At 38.2% G+C, this 14,965-nt stretch overlaps 1 protein-coding gene across 1 annotated transcript in view; it reads left to right on the forward strand.

Annotated features, from left to right (window-relative positions):
* Positions 1 to 14,965, forward strand: part of pth1r (parathyroid hormone 1 receptor) — a 211,141-nt gene that overhangs the window by 186,929 nt on the left and 9,247 nt on the right. The window contains exon 8 of the mRNA XM_062022463.1: positions 12,589 to 12,649. Within this exon, the coding sequence (XP_061878447.1) occupies positions 12,589 to 12,649 (61 nt within the window). The remainder of the gene's footprint in view (positions 1 to 12,588; positions 12,650 to 14,965) is intronic.

Below are 14,965 nucleotides of genomic sequence, written 5' to 3' on the forward strand. Positions count from 1 at the left end.
GGCTGGATTCTGATTAAAAACAGAACTAATAGTTTTAAAAAAGAACACGTGGCTTGTTGACACTATTTGAAATCAAGCCTGACAAATATTTCGTATTCTTAACTTTAACCACACTTTGATAATTCCTACAATTTGGTAAGAGACCTCCAAGTGATCCCCTTTCCACCTACGCTCCGCCCTCCGCCACTCACGCCGAGCTGTGAACATGGTGTCATTGAGCCAAGGCTCCTGTTTTGGCTTTGGACGTATACTGGAGCTCTGAGGGGCGCTATACTGTCCAGAGTCTCAGAACATGTGGAAATAAAAGAGCACATCAATTGTACAGTGTGATATACTCTGCATGGACACAGTGAACACGGGAGAAAAGGCGGCTGCAGTGTCAGACCTAATAGCACGGCCATGGCGCACGGCAGGCGGTTTTACATCGGGGTCCTAACTTAAATTGAACATGACAGGACTGTGATCGGAAAACACAGAATCACCAACAACGACATTGTCAACATTAAAACCATAAGACAGTACAAGGTCTAGAGCAGGCATGTCCAAAGTGCGGCCCGAGGGCCATTTGTGGCCCCCAGCTAATTTGTTAACGGCCCCCGGCACTTTCTGCAAATACTACAATAAAAATGTAAAACATGAGAAAGTGTAATAAAAGAGTAAACAGGTGAAATGTAACAAGAAAAAGTGACAATGTTGACACTAATAATACAAAGCTGCCATGCGGACTGTTATTGACCTATTGAAGGCTCCAATTACTTCACTGGAACAATTCCACTTTTAAATATTTTTGAGGGAAAATATTGCATATTTTGTGCGAAACAAAGTTTTCTTTCACAAAAAGGGCAACAAACAAACAAACAAAAAAAATGAAAAAGTTATAAAATCTTATAATCAACAGATCTACAGACTTAAGCGTTAATAGTAAAAACAAATTGAAATTTGGCTTATTTTCAACACTTATTCATTTTATTTTTTTATTGTTATGAATTATTGACCTATTTAAGGTTCCAATTAGTTCACATCAAATATTCCACTTTGAAATCTTTTGGGGGAAAATGTTGCATAGTTTGTGTGTTTGCCATATAAATAAGGGTTTTGACATAAAGGGCATAAACATAAAAACAAAATTTAAAAAAATGTTATAACGACAGACAGACCTGAAGTTGATCTCGAGATTCAAGCGTTAAATGAAAAAATAATAATTTATGACTTATTTCTAACATTTTTATGACTGAGACCCTTCCGGGTACTGGGGACCAAACTTGAGGAAAGCCATAAGGTTAAAAGAAAACAACCTATACAGTATATTGTATTGGTTTTAAAAAAAAGGAAAAATATAAAAATGGCCCCCGCATGCTTTGATTTTTAAGTCTGTGGCCCTGAGTGGAAAAAGTTTGGACACCCCTGGTCTAGAGTGTGTCTTTGCACATGTGTTGGGCCAGTAACATGCTGTGCCAAATTAAAAGCTTCTACCAAGTCCAAAAAACTCTCCGGCCATGGGTTTAGAAGGACAACAAACGTGTACATTAAAATCTCCGACGATTAAAATCTTGCCGTAGCGCAGTGTTTTTCAACCTTTTTTGAACCAAGGCACATTTTTTGCGTTGAAAAAATCTGGAGGCACACCACCAGCAGAAATCATTAAAAAATTAAACTCAGTTGACAGTAGGGATGTCCGATAATGTCTTTTTGCCGATATCCGATATTCCAATATTGTCCAACTCTTTAATTACCGATACCGATATCAACCGATACCGATATCAACCGATACGATATATACAGTCGTGGAATTAACACATTATTATGCCTAATTTGGACAACCAGGTATGGTGAAGATAAGGTCCTTTTTTTTTAAATTTATAAAAATAAAATAAGATAAATAAATTTAAAACATTCTCTTGAATAAAACATAAAGTAAAACAATATAAAAACAGTTACATAGAAACTAGTAATTAATGAAAATGAGTACAATTAACTGTTAAAGGTTAGTACTATTAGTGGACCAGCAGTCCCTTGCAGACTGTATTGATATATATTGATATATAGTGTAGGAACCAGAATATTAATAACAGAAATAAACAACCCTTTTGTGTGAATGAGTGTAAATGGGGGAGGGATGTTTTTTGGGTTGGTGCACTAAGTGCAGTAAGTGTATCTTGTGTTTTTTATGTTGATTTAATAAATAAAAAATTAAAAAAAGGTACCGATAATAAAAAAAACGATACCGATATTTTCCGATATTACATTTTAAAGCATTTATCGGCCAATAATATCGGCAGGCCGATATTATCGGACATCTCTAGTTGACAGTAAAAAGTCCAACCATGCATCAATATCTTGTCTCAAAGTAGGTGTACTGTCACGACCTGTCACATCACTATGTGACTTATTTTTAGTTTTTTGCTGTTTTCCTGTGTGTAGTGTTTTAGTTCTTGTCTTGCGCTCCTATTTTGGAGGCTTTTTCTCTTTTTTTGGTATTTTCCTGTAGCAATTTAATGTCTTCCTTTGAGCGATATTTCCTGCATCTACTTTGTTTTAGTAATCAAGAATATTTCAGTTGTTTTTATCCTTCTTTGTGGGGACATTGTTGATTGTCACGTCATTTTCGGATGTACATTGTGGACGCCGTCTTTGCTCCACAGTAAGTCTTTGCTGTCGTCCAGCATTCTATTTTTGTTTACTTTGTAGCCAGTTCAGTTTTAGTTTCATTCTGCATAGCCTTCCCTAAGCTTCAATGCCTTTTCTTAGGGGCACTCACCTTTTGTTTATTTTTGGTTTAAGCATTAGATGCCTTTTTACCTGCACACTGCCTCCCGCTGTTTCCGACATCTACAAAGCAATTTGCTACCTGCTTCCACCTATTGATATGGAAGAGTATTACACGGTTACTCTGCCGATCTCTAGACAGCACCGACACTCAACAACAACACATCATTTGCAGACTATAACTACTGGTTTGCAAAAAATATTTTTAACCCAAATAGGTGAAATTAGATAATCTCCCACAGCACACCAGACTGTATCTCACGGTACACTAGTGTGCCGCGGCACTGTGGTTGAAAAACACTGTCGTAGCCCACCAGACTAAAAGCAATGAACTCCGAAAAATCTTTGATAAAGTCTTTGTTGTGCTTTGGTGGTCTGTAGATTACAGCACAAAATACTGGATCAGTCTTTCAACTGTATGTGTTCTCAAATGTATCCGCTAACGGTCCCGATGAGTATCTAATCACAGGACGCCTAAATGTCACGTTCAACCTTAAGCCAGCTAAAAGGCCTTACTGACAACAACTCGTGATCTGATTGGCTATCGCAATTATCTATCACTTGTATGTCCCCGTTCACTTATGCCTGGTTCACACCAACGGCGCTTGCCACGCTTTAAAGCGGCGAGCAAAGCGCCGTCATTTTTGTCAATTTTTCCACGAATATCCCGATCTCTGAAGTAATGTTATGCTTTGATACGCTCTGATACGAATTAGTTGCCGCTTTGTTACCGTTCCTCACGCTTTGATCCCGCTTTGATACGCTTTAAATCACGCTTTGATACGTTTTATTACGCTTTATTGAACTTTATTACGCTTTGATGCGATCCTGACGCTTTAAATCAGGCTCTGACACGATTATCAAGCTCTGTTGTGCATTGTTACAACAAAAATAAGAAAAAATTTTGAAAAACTCAGTATACTGTTTTCCACACATTTTTTATATTCATTTATTTTTTAAATTTCTCTTTTTTTTTTCGTTATATTATGTTTTATATCTTCATTTCTTTTATTTTTTTCATCTTAATAAATATCTATCTTTCATTTCTTATGCTAGTTGAAAATAATAAAAGGCAATTATCCACATATTTTTTATATTCATTTATTTTTTCAATTTCTTTTTTTTCCGTTATATTATGTTTTATATCTTCATTTCTTTTATTTTTTTCATCTTAATAAATATATATATTTCATTTCTTATGCTAGTTGAAAATAATAAAAGGCATTTCTTTTATAAAACGTAACATATTCTCTTTATTATTAACATTTTCATACAGAAAAATTATAGACAGTAATGTCAAACTGCAACATCAAACAGCAAACTCTAACAGAAGTACAGAAACAATGATCATCGTATAAAAAAGGCAATTATGCAAAAGAGAATGGATTTGTAATCCTGTGTTGGTTTTACATAAAAGTTTCAATGTCACTAGTCAATATCACAGTCACTTCCTATTTGTAGGGGTCCGCGCTTTGAACCAAGATCTGTTAAGCTTTCCTACGCTTTTAGTCAAGTTTTGCTGAGCTTTGTCACGCTTTTTCACGCTTTCATACGCTCTCGGCGCTTTATTCCATTCTTGACAGAGCGCAGAATTTTTTTAAACCGTTTAAAAAATGTTGGCAAACTTGCCGCATGTCCTGCTTCACTACAAGCTTTCCCACGGACCCTCACGCTTTAATCAGGCTTTGTTACGCTATAACGCCGCTTTGCATGCCGCTTTAAAGCGCCGTCAAAGCGCCGTTGGTGTAAACCTAGCATTAGAGTGCACGGACGCCCGCATTGTTGATTCTGAAGGCCTCCGGCAGATTTCGTACGGCATGGCAACATAAACTAGCTGAATTCTAATGGGATACAAACTAAAACTAAAAACAACAGCGCTAGAACGAGCATAATATGACATGAAGAGAATATGAATACTTTTAGATATTATATAAGTAAATAAATAAATAAAAATGATTTTTAATTATGATCATGATTTCTGGTTATGTTAGGCCAGCAGAGAAGGTCTTGCTGGCCCTGATGGCACACCACTGGGCCGCATGGTGTTCCTGGTTCTTAGGAATATAGAAAAAATATTAGAAGTGCACAAAAGTTATTGCGCTGATAATTATCGGGTTGCTATTAAGAATTATGACATCACACCGATAATCCAATAACATTAAAGGGGCTCTATTATGCAAAACCAACATTTCTTACCTATTGGCACCTGTTTTTGTGTATTTGGGATCTGCATAAGTACGAAAAATTTTAAATCAAATCGTGGATGCATTACCGAGAAATGTATAAAACAATTATTCCTCCTTCATTTTTCCTCGCCGGATTATCCATATATGGCAGTGGTCCCCAACCTTTTTGTAGCTGCTTGAAAATTTGTCCCGCGGACCGGCGATGTTTTTTATTTTTATTTTTTATTTGTATATATTTGTTTTCCATAAAGAAATACAATCATGTGTGCTTACGGACTGTGTCTATATTGATATATAATGTATATATTGTGTTTTTATGTTGATTTAATTAAAAACAAATTTCTTGTGCGGCCCGGTACCAATCGGTCCGCGGACCGGTACCGGTGGTTTGGGACCACTGATATATGGTATATAGAGTGCCTTGTGCACGTCCGCCATGGTAGTCCACGCTGTAATCAATACGCTCTTTCTTTTTCTCTACCCTCTTGTTGTGGGGCAGACTATCTCTTACATACACATGCATACGCCACTGTTGCCATTTCTAATACAAAGTTACGTATAGTTCGAACTTATATTTGTCAGTGGACTTGCCATGGAAGTGCTAAAAACTACGTAAATAAGACCACCCACAAAACGGCGCATCCTGAAGAGACGGTCAGTAGGCATCTTAAAAACGGTCTGTAAAACATAATCTATGCAACATTTTGACCAAAGAACCACCATTACATGTAATACAAGTACTCATAATATAACCCCTTTAAGGAAAACAGAAAAAACCCTGGTAATATAATAGAATAAAATAGAATAGATTAGAACAATGTGGCTACTATGTTAGGTGCAGTTAAAATACAAGGCAATGACATGTTAAAAATAAGTACATAAATACAAACAGCAGTGCAACAGTAAAAATGGGACAGATTCAATATCTTAATGGCCCACGGGTAAAAACAGGTTTTTACTTTGTCCTGCTCTTGTGTGAACGAAACCTGGCAGCAGGTTGAACAAGTGCTCACCAGGGTGAGAGCTGTCTGCCAGAGTCAGCAATGTCACCTAGGGAACAAAAATCTTCATCCGCTGTCCTGGTCACTCTCTGCAGGGCCTTCTCGTCTGCAGCAGAGCAGGCAGAAAATCAGACAGTTACGTCAGCACTGGCTCGCTGGTGGCCCGATAAAAAGGATACCTGCAATGGCGATAGCATACTCTGCAGACCAGTTTGGTCTGTAAGCAAACTGATGTGGATCAAAGTTCCGGGGGAGGCAGGCTTTGATGTATTGGAGAACAAGCCATTCAAAACTTCATAACCATAGACGTCAGTGCCACTGGTTTGTTTTGTCATTTAAGTCTTTTATGGCTGTCCTTTTGTGGACTGGGATCACAGTGGCTGCCTTAAAACAGAATGGGATTAATTGAATATCCCTGTCAGTATTCCTGCCAGCTGGTCTGCACATTACCAGTGCACCTTGAAGATAAGCCTTGCAGCCCAGCCGCTTTACGCAGGTTTATAGTCTTCAATGCATGATGACCAGCAGTTGAGGATTTGAGGGTAGGAGGGGCATCTGAAGTTTTGCTGGCCTGGAGGACTTGAAAAGGGCATAAACAAGTTCTTCCACTAGCGAGTCTTCCATGTTGTTGGCTGCCGATGATTTGTTGTCCAAGTGCGCCTCCACTTTCCTTCTATACTCCACTTTTGCAGCCTTGATGCCTTTGATCGCAAAAAGCCACTGCCTGACCAGGGCTCCGAAAATCAGTAGAGACTCCTCCCACCCCCACCAAGGACTGTTTTCACTGCTGGACTCTGGAAAGAGGTTCCGCAGCCTCCGTAGCAGAACCTCCAGTTTCTGTAACAGCTTCTTCCCTCAGGCCATAAGACTCTTGAACGCATCATAATAATCCCCTCAATTCCCCCCCAAAACGGATTAACTCGCTGGACTATAAAGACAATATAACATATCCGTAAACGTGGACGCATTTGCAAAAGTGCAAAATATTTATCTTTACGGTAAATCTATTTATATCTTATTTGGTAAATGCAAATACTCTGCACCGTATTGCTCTTTTATCCTGCACTACAAAAAGATAATGCAAGGAAATGTTGTTCTTATCTGTACTGTAAAGTTCAAATTTGAATGATAATAAAGGAAGTCTGAGTCTAAGTTATGTAGAATCTCGCCTTGCTGTATTGCTTTCTGTCCCCCAAGAGGAAGGAATAGTTTTGGGCTCTCAAAAAATGCCTTGACTGAGGTCATCCACGGTTTTTGGTTCATATAGATCTGTCTTAGTTTATCCACAGTGACAGTGTCTGTACCAGGGATCGACCGATGTTTGGCAGTTTGACATATCGGCAGCTGCCTTTTTTTTAATATGTATAATGAATAGTAATATTCAACCTATGTTATCACCATTACTATCATTTCAAAGGGTAACAATCATCAAATTGCCATTTTTTTTAATCCGACTGACACATTTAAAACTGGTCAATTTGGCTGAGATGTCTGGAGCATTGTCCCGCCCATGAAGCCACCTGATTGGTTACGCAAACCATGCATCGGTAAGAGGCAGAGCCAATCAGAAGCCAAGGTTAGTTCAAGTTAAAGTTAAAGTACTAATGATTGTCACACACACACTAGGTGTGGTGAAATTTGTCCTCTGCATTTGACCCATCCCCTTGTTCACCCCCTGGGAGGTGAGGGGAGCAGTGAGCAGCAGCGGTGGCTGTGCCCGGGAATCATTTTTGGTGATTTAATCAGAATCAGAGTCAGAATAGTTTTATTGCCATTGTTTGAGAACGGGTTCACAAACTAGGAATTGTTCTTGGTGCAATCGTGCAACATTAAACACATATAACACAGATTTGATATTAACAAGAGCTGTAACTGAGCTATCAGATCTTGGTATAGACTTAGAATGAATTCAAAGAAGCTACTGTTAAGAGTTATTACCCCCAATTCCGACCCTTGATGTAGTGTAAAGTTCTTACTTACACTACCGTTCAAAAGTTTGGGGTCACCCAAACAATTTTGTGGAATAGCCTTCATTTCTAAGAACAAGAATAGACTGTCGAGTTTCAGATGAAAGTTCTCTTTTTCTGGCCATTTTGAGCGTTTAATTGACCCCACAAATGTGATGCTCCAGAAACTCAATCTGCTAAAAGGAAGGTCAGTTGTGTAGCTTCTGTAACGAGCTAAACTGTTTTCAGATGTGTGAACATGATTGCACAAGGGTTTTCTAATCATCAAATAGCTTTCTGAGCCAATGAGCAAACACATTGTACCATTAGAACACTGGAGTGATAGTTGCTGGAAATGGGCCTCTATACACCTATGTAGATATTGCACCAAAAACCAGACATTTGCAGCTAGAATAGTCATTTACCACATTAGCAATGTATAGAGTGTATTTCTTTAAAGTTAAGACTAGTTTAAAGTTATCTTCATTGAAAAGTACAGTGCTTTTCCTTCAAAAATAAGGACATTTCAATGTGACCCCAAACTTTTGAACGGTAGTGTATATCTGTCAGTAAACTCGCCATGAAAGCGCTAAAACATACCGGTGTAGTGAGTTACCATTATTCGGTCGTACGGTTTTTCACGCGACACATTGTTGTTGTTTCGGGATAAGAAGATGCTGCTCCGTTATTGATTTAAGTAAAGTCTGAATGTCAATTGTTTCAAGGGATTAACAGACACGTCGTGAGGTACTATAAGTTAGCAGAGTTAATGTTATTTACGGTAATTCTGCTCATAGTAGTGTGACCAGTAGTTATGACATGTCGAGGACTAGGTTGTTTATAACAATTTCGTATTTTTCGTATACACTTTTACGTAGCTTCGACACATCCGTACACTTTCTCTGCAGTGAGTTTGACCAGCCTGCCTAAGACTGCTCAGTGGCCTTGTGGTTAGAGTGTCCGCCCTGAGATTGGTAGGTTGTGAGTTCAAACCCCGGCCGAGTCATACCAAAGACTATACAAATGGGACCCATTACCTCCCTGCTTGGCACTCACCATTAAGGGTTGGAATTGGGGCTTAAATCACCAAAATGATTCCCGGGCGCGGCCACCGCTGCTGCCCACTGCTCCGCTCACCTCCCAGGGGGTGATCAAGGGTGATGGGTCAAATGCGGAGAATAATTTGGCCACACCTAGTGTGTGTGTGTGTGACAATCATTGGCACTTTAACTTTTATTATTAGAGCATAAAGATCTGGTATCGGTGGTATTCTAGTGTCGATCCACACATCGTTATGTAATAGTATTATTCTAAACTTTGACGCCAATATGTCACTTTTACAGTAAATGAATATCGGCTCCAAAAGTAGGCAGGAACAAGGATCAGGGAGAGGTGGTCAGACGTGTTTTAGGAACTTCAGATTAGAGTAAATCCGGTCCAAAGTACTCGAGTCGAACACTGGACTTATTGCACAAATCTGAGGGGCATATTCTTTAAGCAGGCTTTGTTAAAGTCCTTAGACCAGGGGTCACCAACCTTTTTGAAACCAAGAGCTACTTCTTGGCTACTGATTAATGTGAAGGGCTACCAGTTTGATACACACTTAAATAAATTGCCAGAAATAGCCAATGTGCTCAATTTACCTTTAACTCTATGTTATTATTAATAATTAATGATATTTATCTTTGTGGAAACACTGATCATCTTAATGATTTCTCACAATAAATATATATAGAAACAGATAAATATCAATATGCAACACTTTATTTTTATATTTTCTCTAAGTGCACATTTTTCAAAATGAACATTTTCAAATGATCACTTCTAAGACAGTCTTGTGAAATCACAATATCCCATTTTAACTAGCTAGCCACTAACAATTTTGAACAAATCATGAATTACTTTGCACCATGTTTGTACAAATAATAACTCATGTAAAATACAAAAGTCAACTCTCAAATTTTTAAATAAATCATGTCACACTTTGAACTGGACACCAAATGTGTTATCTGTTTCTTTGTCAGTTAGTGAAGACCAAGTCTTTAAAATATTTTCTTGGATTTTCAAATTCTATTTGAGTTTTGTCTCTCTTAGAATTAAAAATGTCGAGCAAAGCGAGACCAGCTTGCTAGTAAATAAATAACATTTAAAAAATAGAGGCAGCTCACTGGTAAGTGCTGCTATTTGAGCTATTTTTAGAACAGGCCAGCGGGCTACTCATCTGGTCCTTACGGGCTACCTGGTGCCCGCGGGCACCGCGTTGGTGACCTCTGCCTTAGACCCAACAAAGGCTCCTTCCGGATGCTTGTTGATAGCATCATGCAGTCGGGAAAGCGGGGCTAAGCTAACATTAGCGTGGGGCGCTAAACAGCTGTTAATATTTCAACAGTGACCTCTCTGGGTAGTAATAAGTAATTATTTGGTCGCTTACCATTGGTATCACTCTTGGGAAGTTGGCTTGGAGGTGAAGATGCTAGGTGTGGAAGTCCTGGGTTGGTGTGGTTCCACCTGGTCTGCGGTCGTGAGGTCGAGTAGACGGACCGCCAAATTCTCTGAATGGCCTTTTGTAGAGAAATGAACATCCGTTTGAATCCACGGGCAACAGCTGTGGGGGTTATTCCTGCAGTCAGCATGTCTATCGCACGCTCCGTCAGCACTTGTGACATCTGTGGCTTGGTGCCGTCTGATAAAACTGCAGTTTTTGGCACAAGCGTGCATGCTGCCACCTTGATGTGCCACACCTGTGAGATGAATGGGATTATCTCGGCAAAGGACAAGTGGTCCCTAACACGTTTAGACAGATTTGTCAAAGCATGTTTGAGGGAAGACGTCTCGGGGTTCAGCTCATGGCTGCAAAAATAAATATTCACATTACGGCTCTCAAAAATAACGAGTCAACTCATGTGATCAATCACAAAAAATATTGCATAAATTAGTTGCAGATTATTCACACAATTTATTTTGAGCGCTAACGCTCCTTTACCTTCACCTCAGATGGTTACCTGGCAGGTCAGGTGTGTGTTTAGTGATCATGCAAAACCCAAAACCAGTGAAGTTGGCACGTTGTGTAAATCATAAATAAAAACAGAATACAATGATTTGCAAATCCTTTTCAACTTATATTCAATTGAATAGACTGCAAAGACAAGATATTTAATGTTCGAACTGAGAAACTTTTTTTTTTTTTTTGCAAATATTCTTTAACTTAGAATTTAATGGCAGCAACACATTGCAAAAAAGTTGGCTGTGTTACATCGTGTTACATGGCCTTTCCTTTTAACAACACTTTGGGAACTGAGGAGACATATTTTTGAAGCTTTTCAGGTGGAATTCTTTCCAATTCTTGCTTGATGTACAGTTTATGTTGTTCAACAGTCCGGGGTCTCCGTTGTGGTATTTTAAGCTTCATAATGCGCCACACATTTTAAATGGGAGACAGGTCTGGACTACAGGCAGGCCAGTCTAGTACCCACACTCTTTTACTATGAAGCCACGCTGTTGTAACATGTGACTTGGCATTGTCTTGCTGAAATAAGCAGGGGCGTCCATGAAAGACGTTGCTTGGATGGCAACATATGTTGCTCCAAAACCTGTATGTACCTTTCAGTATTAATGGCGCCTTCACAGATGTGTAAGTTACCCATGCCTTGGGCACTAATACACCCCCATACCATCACAGATGCTGGCTCTTGAACTTTGCCCCATGGTTATTTTCCTCTTTGGTCCGGAGGACACGACGTCCACAGTTTCCAAAAACAATTTGAAATGTGGACTCGTCAGACCACAGAACACTTTTCCGCTTTGCATCGTCCATCTTAGATGAGCTCGGGCCCAGCGAAACCGGCGGCGTTTTTGGGTGTTTTTGATAAATAGCTTTGCAAAGTAGAGTTTTAACTTGCACTTACAAATGTAGCGACAAACTGTAGTTACTGACAGTGGTTTTCTAAAGTGTTCCTGAGCCCATGTGGTGATATCCTTTACACACTGATGTCATTTTTTGATACCACCTTAAGGATCGAATGTCCGTAATAATTCCTTGCAACAGCTTGCTCGTTGAGAAATGTTGTTCTTAAACTGTTTAAAAACGTGCTCAGTCATTTGTTCACAAAGTGGTGACCCTCGCCCCATCTTTGTTTGTGAATGACTGAGCATTTCATGGAAGCTGCTTTTATACCCAATCATGGCACCCACCTGTTCCCAATTTGCCTGTTCACCTGTGAGATGTTCCAAATAAGTGTTAAGCATTCCTCAACTTTCTCAGTCTTTTTTGCCACTTGTGCCAGCTTTTTTGAAACATGTTGCAGGCATCAAATTCCAAATTAGCTAATTCTTACAAAAAATAACAACGTTTTCCCAGTTGGAATGTTAAGTGTCCTGTCTTTGCAGTCTATTCAATTGAATATAGGTTGAAAAGGATTTGCAAATCTTTGTATATATATTTATATTACTATTGATTTACACAACATGCCAACTTCACTGGTTTTGGGGTTTGTACAATGTGTGTCATACTATTGGGGTCCTTTTTAGGTTAATTTCAAGTAATTTACTGTGATTACTCCTGATTATTTCAAATTCAAAATGTTAATCTGAAAAATCTGTCATTTGACAGTACTCATTTTTGTGTTGAGCGTATCTAACGAGTGTTTAGAAGCTTCTTACTGTTTTAATTGTAATGTTTTGATGTTGCAGGCGTGCCGGCTATTTTTGTGAGCGTCTGGGCAACGGTGAGGGCCACTTTTGCAGACACAGAGTGAGTATCATCTGCGGTTTTAGCACATAGTACTTTAATTGATGAGCTAAATCGGTTCTGTTGACAAAGCTATTAACTCCAAACACTTGTATCTCAAATCAACATCTCTAATTGAAGATAGATAAGAAATATTGTATGAAAACAATACAATAGAATGTAGTACTAACAACTACAGTAGTTTACGAAGTAATGTAATAATAATGTGCAGAATTTGCCTTGGAGAGTGGACTTCTACAGTATCACTTTCCATCTGCTTCTCCTGTCAAACACACCATCAGCAGCTTTTTCAATATTTTCATGGATAAATGTTTGGAAATTATTTTAACATTCTTGGCTGCCGTTGGACACATTGTTTATTAATTTATTTTTTTACAGTCAGACATAGTTTTGTATTTCATTTTTGTTTCTCTTGTTAATATCAGAGTGTGTTCTGCAAAAAGGTCATCCGTAGAAGCACACAGCTCATGGACAGGGACCCACAGTTAAAATAGACATCATCATATAATATACAAAATACAGTACAATACAATACACTTCAAAATCTACCCACCAAATACCCATTTACAATTTCATTTATAAATACAAATAAAAAAGGAATCTTTAAATCCACCAAATCAGTCTCAATATCCTATTATTCAAATTGGATTAAAAGGTTGCATCTTGAAGATCTGCGATAATCTCATCATACATACAGAGGTCAAGACCAAAATTATGCGACTAATGTGCTTCAGTATAGCGCAAACTCAGCCCCATATTCGCTTGAATTGCTTGAATATGTTTGATGATTTATTTCTTTAATTCAATGAATATCATCCACTTCTTCCCCCTAGCAATGTCCTTCACACTCACTTTCCTTCTTCCTATGGTTTGAAAAACAAAGCTACCGTGTGTTGATTTTTAGCTGTGAGCTAATGCTAGCGGGTGAGATCAGATGTTTTGGTTGGATCTTACAGGGTTCACTGGGACATTTGCTACGCCAACTAATGGCGGGAATGCTTGTGACTCCGATTTTTGCTTGCAAATTAAAGCATAACAATTAGCGGAGGTACCGCTGTACTTTAGATTAGTCAGTGTGCAGATTATCTAGCAGTATAGATTTACCATCCAATGAAAGTGCCTTAACACAGTCATTATCATAAGATAATTGTGTCGAGCACGGCGGTGCGGCCAGGGTCTGAGGCTGCACGAGTGCTGCCTTTCTATGATATTGTTCCTTGGTAAGATGTGCGGTCGTAAAAACAGTTCTCCAAGAGCGATCCCGCTCTGCTTCGCTTCACAATGTCAAGAGTGCACGCTGGAATGTGTTGGCTCAAGTTCCCCCAATGCACGGCAGCACTCGTGCAGCTAAGACCGTTATTTAGACAACAATGACTGGATACTAAAGCCATAAAGCTGTACACTGTCTAAAGCAGGGGTGTCCAAACTTTTTCCACTGAGGGCCGCACACTGAAAAATCCAAGCAAGCGGGGGCCATTTTGATATTTTTTAATTTTAAAAACCAATACAATATATGTATAAAAAAGATACATTTAGGCCTCCACTCAGACTTGATCCCGGGGACCCCAAAAGGTTTTGGTCAAAAAAAATATTACAAATGTGTTATTATTTAATATTATTATTATTATTCAAGGTTTAAATCTCTAGATCAACATTAGGTCTATCTGTCAATATAACGCTTTTAAAGATTTAAGTTGTATGCCATTTTTGTTAAGGAAAACCGTGTTTTTTTATGGAAAAAAACACAAAATATGCAATATTTTCCCACAATAAAATTTTAAAGTGGAAAATTTGAGATTATATAATAATGGGAGTCTTAAAAAGGTCAATAACTCATAACAACATTGATTTTAATTTTTTTTTTTTTTTTGAGCAATGACACTTAAAAAAAAATAAGTCCCACTAAAATTATTGGGGATCCAAAAGAGTACTGCTCAGTAAAGTTTAAAAAAATAAATCCAACATTTTTTTTAAACTTTTACCACAATAGTCTCAAGATCAACTTCAGATCTATCTGTCAATTATACGTTTTATTGTTGTTTATGTTTTTTGTTTGTTCTTTTTAGGCCCTTCTTTAAAAAACTTTTTTTTAAAATGGCAACCAAAAAATATGCAACATTTTCCCCCCAAAATATCTCAAAGTGGAATATTTAATGTGAAGTAAATGGAGCCTTGAATAAGTCAATAATTCATAATGACATTGATTTTGATTCATTATTTTTTTTTTAAAGAAAGAAACAGCCTGCATGGCAGCTTTGTGTTATTAGAGTAAATAATGCAACATTTTCTTGTTACATTTCACCTGTTTGCTATTATTTA

Source organism: Entelurus aequoreus, linkage group LG16 (genome assembly GCF_033978785.1).
Source record: "Entelurus aequoreus isolate RoL-2023_Sb linkage group LG16, RoL_Eaeq_v1.1, whole genome shotgun sequence".
Classification (NCBI taxonomy): Eukaryota; Metazoa; Chordata; class Actinopteri; order Syngnathiformes; family Syngnathidae; genus Entelurus; species Entelurus aequoreus.